Genomic DNA, 4,461 nt, shown 5'->3' on the forward strand with positions numbered 1-4,461 from the left:
ATCTTTTCAGGACCCCACTTTGATGTTTCAGGACCCCATTTTGGGTCCTGACCCCAACTTTGGGAACCACTGGTCTAAACTAAAAGGTGGCGGGTGATGTGCATAATGAGCGCTTTTTAAGGAATGATAGGCCTTTGATTTTAATTAGTTTAATTGAATAAAACCTGAGTTTAAATATGTGTCATCAAATGATCCTTTCCTCTGTTTAAATACAAAACCAACAATTCGTTTGCTGATTGTTGATGTTGTCAGTAAACACAGTAATCATRAGGTCCAAGTTCACCTGTGGAGCCTTATATCTGTCACTTCATGCTCCCATCAGCTGGCAGCGTGGCTTTGTCCATCTCCTTCTCAAGGATTCATTRGTCCCCACAGACTCCTGCAGCTTTCAACATATTGCACCATTCAGCTGGTACTTATGTGTCATCTGTTATCTATTGGACTGGTGTTTCTGCTGAGCGTATGAATGATAATCAGGCCTTTGTGTGTCCATAGAGGTGCAGTCTGTGATGTTGCCTCAGGGGGAGATTAGGAGTGTTGGGGTGGGGTATTGTGGCGGTGGGGCAGCCGGCCCTCTGTGTCACGTCGACAGTCACAGCGCCCATCCACGGCTGGGCCCGAGCCCCACTGGGACCTTAAATCCTGTTACACTCTCAGCTAAAACCATCATTTGTATTAGAGATGTGTGGGTGTTTAAGTGTGTGTACACATTAAGTGTCTTATATGAATTATTCATATCACAAAAAAAAGAAAGGAAAAAAAAGAGGAGATATTGACTACATCTCCATAAACAGACTGTTCTCTTTATGTCACCGGGGCACGAGATCTTTGGGTGTAATTGTGTAAAAAAGCCCATGAAAATGTGCTTCAGCAGCGACACATGGTCAGTGTTATCATCGGGGATAAAACTGAGTGATGGCAATTGTTCCAACTTAATATCTTATAAATAATTTACAATATGAGGGGTATTGCTTCCCCCCCCCTCCCAGCTATCAAACATTTCTGTTAAGAAGCTTCAGCTCACAGCTGTATGCTGAACATGAGTCTGCTTTGGAAACAAAATACATATGTGGATGATACATTTTCACAAGTGACCATTGAATGTAGCTTTACTGTGCAGAAATGTAACAGAGCTGGAATGTGAGAGTGGCTATTTTCCTCAATTATTTGTCTCAGTAACAAGTGATTATATGGAGAGGGAGATTCTTTGCACTTCTAGGCGGCGCCTCCAGAGGGAGGTCAAAACTATTTGTCAGTCTCCAGTTGGGATTGCAAATTAGGATGAGCCTCTCCCCTGTGAGGACCCACAAAACCTCTATTCCTATCCACGGGAGGACTGCTGTACATGATTTGAAAATTAGGGCCTTTGATGACAGCTTGGTGTTGAGCAGTGCACCAAGCTGCCCTCCACACACATCTATATCTGTAAGGATATGAGTCATTTCTGACACATGTTGCCTCTTGTTGGTGTTGGCACACTCTGATTCAAGAAATCAGACTGAATGAAGACAAATGATTTGTTTGTGAGCCATTAAAGACTAATAGGAAAATTATAGAGAAACAGCAGGTTTTTGTCCCAGTAATTGTGCCTCTTTTAAATGTAACTGCTCCTAATTTGTTCCAAACAGCTCCATCTAATTACAGGTGTCGGTTTCGGAGCATCAGAGCAGAAAGGTACATAAAAAAACTAAAAACAGGAGTTTCTATCTGCCAACAAACCTGATAAATGAAGATTGTTTTGAAGTTGAGGGGAAAAGTTAAATCAAACTCCACTATTTACTGCCTTACTCCCACTCCGCTCCCTTTGAAGATATTGTCCAGAACGGCCTAAAGTGAAAGAAAATGTTTTCCTATTGCTTAATTCAATCGGAGCGCGTGAGGCGGGGGCTTTTTACGCGCAGCGCGCAAGGCTCCTCCATGACAGAGCCGCCTTTGTTGCGTCTATCCGCCGCTGTCACACACTTTAATTCGACTCTCTTTCTCCCTCATTCAAAGCCCTCCACAATGACATTCAATAAGGGCCGCAGAGTGAAAACCTGGTTATTTTTTACATATTCTCTCCCCCTCTCTTTTCCACTCGGCAGGGGCCCGAGCAAAGGAATTAATCACTGCTCTTTAACAGCACTGCCTGCGGGCGATGACTTGTCCCTGCCTTTTTTGTGCGCCCAGAAATGACACATTAACCCTAAAATGGATCAACTTAACATTCAGCTGTTGCGTTTGAGTTTAGCGCTGCCGGTGAAGGAGACGCACAAGTGCGCAAAAGCAGGAAACGTCCAAAAATGAGTTTCAAACTATTAAAGATGATTTAAAATAAATGGAGCAACATTTTMCAGTGGCTTTAACTTATTGAAAAAAATCACCAAGTTCCTGCCATCATTCCCAAATCATTGAGATGAACTGATAGAGGACATGCTCCAGTTATGAACTTTAGTTCTCACTCTCTGATTGATATTAAAGATTCATAAAATGAACTTTCCAAACGTTTTCTCCCGCAAAATTTAAGCTCAGATAAACAGAAAGTGATGATAAAAGGGAGAATGGGCAGTGCCGCCTCTTTCGGCGTGGGTGGGGCTGACAAGAATAGACTACATTATGCAGTTCATTTAGTTAACAAGTGAAATAATGGGGAAGCGTGCAGTGGGAATGCCTGGAGAAAGGCACAAAACCCTATTGAGAGCTCTTGGCCGCTTGCAGCGTAACCGTCACATGGCCGGACCGAGTCCACGGCAGGCCTATTTAAAGGCGAGGCTCTGTGCGCCTTCAGCACCACTTCGCTGTCCACCGTCTCGCGGGAAGCAGCGCGCACTGACGCAAACCAGCGACGCCTCAGCAACACGTTCGCCAACATGCCGCGGTCTTTTCTCGTGGATTCTTTAATTCTAAGGGAGGCCAGCGACAAAGGAAGCGAGAACAACCCGCCTCTGTTCCCCTACTCCGTACACTCGCCGCACCATCCGCACGCGCTGCCGAGCTCGTGCCACTCGCGGAAAGCCGGGCTGCTCTGCTTCTGCCCGCTGTGCATGGCCGCGTCCCAGCTCCACCCGTCCCCACCCGCGCTGCCGCTCCTCAAGGCGTCCTTCGCCCCCTTCAGCTCACAGTACTGCCACTCGGCTCTGTCCAGGCAGCACTCCGCGTCCAGCGCCGTCAACCTGAGCCATGGAGCGGGGATTTACCCGGCTGCGTACTCGGTGCCAGACCCGCGGCAGTTCCACTGCATCTCCATCGGTGAGTAAAAAAAATCTCCCACACTACAAAAYCACTCATCTTATTCACTAACAATATTCTCTTAACTAATTACTTCCCCCTTCTTTTTTTCATTTTTAATAAACAGAAAACAGCAACGGCAAACTTCAGAGCAGCAAGCGCATGCGCACCGCCTTCACCAGCACGCAACTTCTGGAGCTGGAGCGCGAGTTCACCTCCAACATGTACCTGTCCAGGCTGAGGCGCATCGAGATCGCCACGTACCTGAACCTGTCGGAGAAGCAGGTGAAGATCTGGTTCCAGAACCGCAGGGTGAAGCACAAAAAGGAGGGAAAGAGCGGCGGCGGCGGCCAGAGGACTGCGTCACACAGCTGCAAATGTTCCTCTCTGTCGGCCGCCAGGTGCTCGGAGGAGGAGGACGACGACATCCCCGTGTCTCCATCCTCATCCGTCAAGGAGGACGTGGACCTATCCGTCTCTCCGTGAACTCCTCTCCTCTAAGAAAAATATTTTCATCCTGATTTTTACTGCCAAAAAAGAAAGAAGGGGGGAAAATGTGACTGTTCCACTTTGAGTTCAGCCTTTTGTACATAAACAGATATTTAATCAGGGAGCTCCTGAATTATTGTATAGCTGTATACACGTTGTACGTTTTGTATGTAGTTTTTTTCTGAAAACAGCCCTCTGTTGTTACCAGTCCGTTCAGTCTGGTAGGCATATTTGTAAAGAAACCCACCTCCCAAAAAACAATGGCATACTCTGTTGATTAGTATTTTTTTGGGAGGGGAGAAAGTATTTTTATTGTAAACAACTGGTTGGATTTTGTGGGAAATTCTCCACTGTCACGTGACTGAGACAACTCTGAAACTATATCTTCAGTGTAATTGAAAGATATTTATTTATTTAAAAATGTTAAATAAAAATATTTCTGAGTCGTAGACGTTGTGATTTAAATATGTTTTGTTTTTTGCGCACCACGTTTTTTGCGCACAGAGGCGCGCACATATTTGTTGTATTTTTTAAATTTTGGATATATTAGACTAAAAATAATTAGATATATATGGAAACCAGACAGGTTTCTTCTAATATTTATTTGATTGCATTAGAAAAAAATTATACGTTTTTTTTTTTTACACAGATGCAGTGTTAAAAACGCGCGACTTCTCCGCGCTGCCGTTCTCCTCCCAGGCACATTTGGCTCAATTTTAAGCCGAAATAAAATATTTTTTTAATTTTTTTTCACATAAAGCTGAA

The 4,461-nt window shown here is 44.8% G+C and overlaps 1 protein-coding gene across 1 annotated transcript; it reads left to right on the forward strand.

Moving 5' to 3' along the window:
* Positions 1–2,685: 2,685 nt before the first annotated feature.
* Positions 2,686–4,145, forward strand: gsx1 (GS homeobox 1). Its single transcript, XM_014020626.1, has 2 exons — positions 2,686–3,228; positions 3,335–4,145. The coding sequence occupies exons 1-2, from the start codon at positions 2,850–2,852 to the stop codon at positions 3,691–3,693; spliced, it is 738 nt and encodes a 245-aa protein (XP_013876080.1). The 5' UTR covers positions 2,686–2,849; the 3' UTR covers positions 3,694–4,145.
* The last annotated feature ends 316 nt before the right edge of the window (positions 4,146–4,461 follow it).

The sequence above is a fragment of the Austrofundulus limnaeus genome, unplaced genomic scaffold (genome assembly GCF_001266775.1).
Source record: "Austrofundulus limnaeus strain Quisiro unplaced genomic scaffold, Austrofundulus_limnaeus-1.0 Scaffold261, whole genome shotgun sequence".
Lineage (NCBI taxonomy): Eukaryota > Metazoa > Chordata > Actinopteri > Cyprinodontiformes > Rivulidae > Austrofundulus > Austrofundulus limnaeus.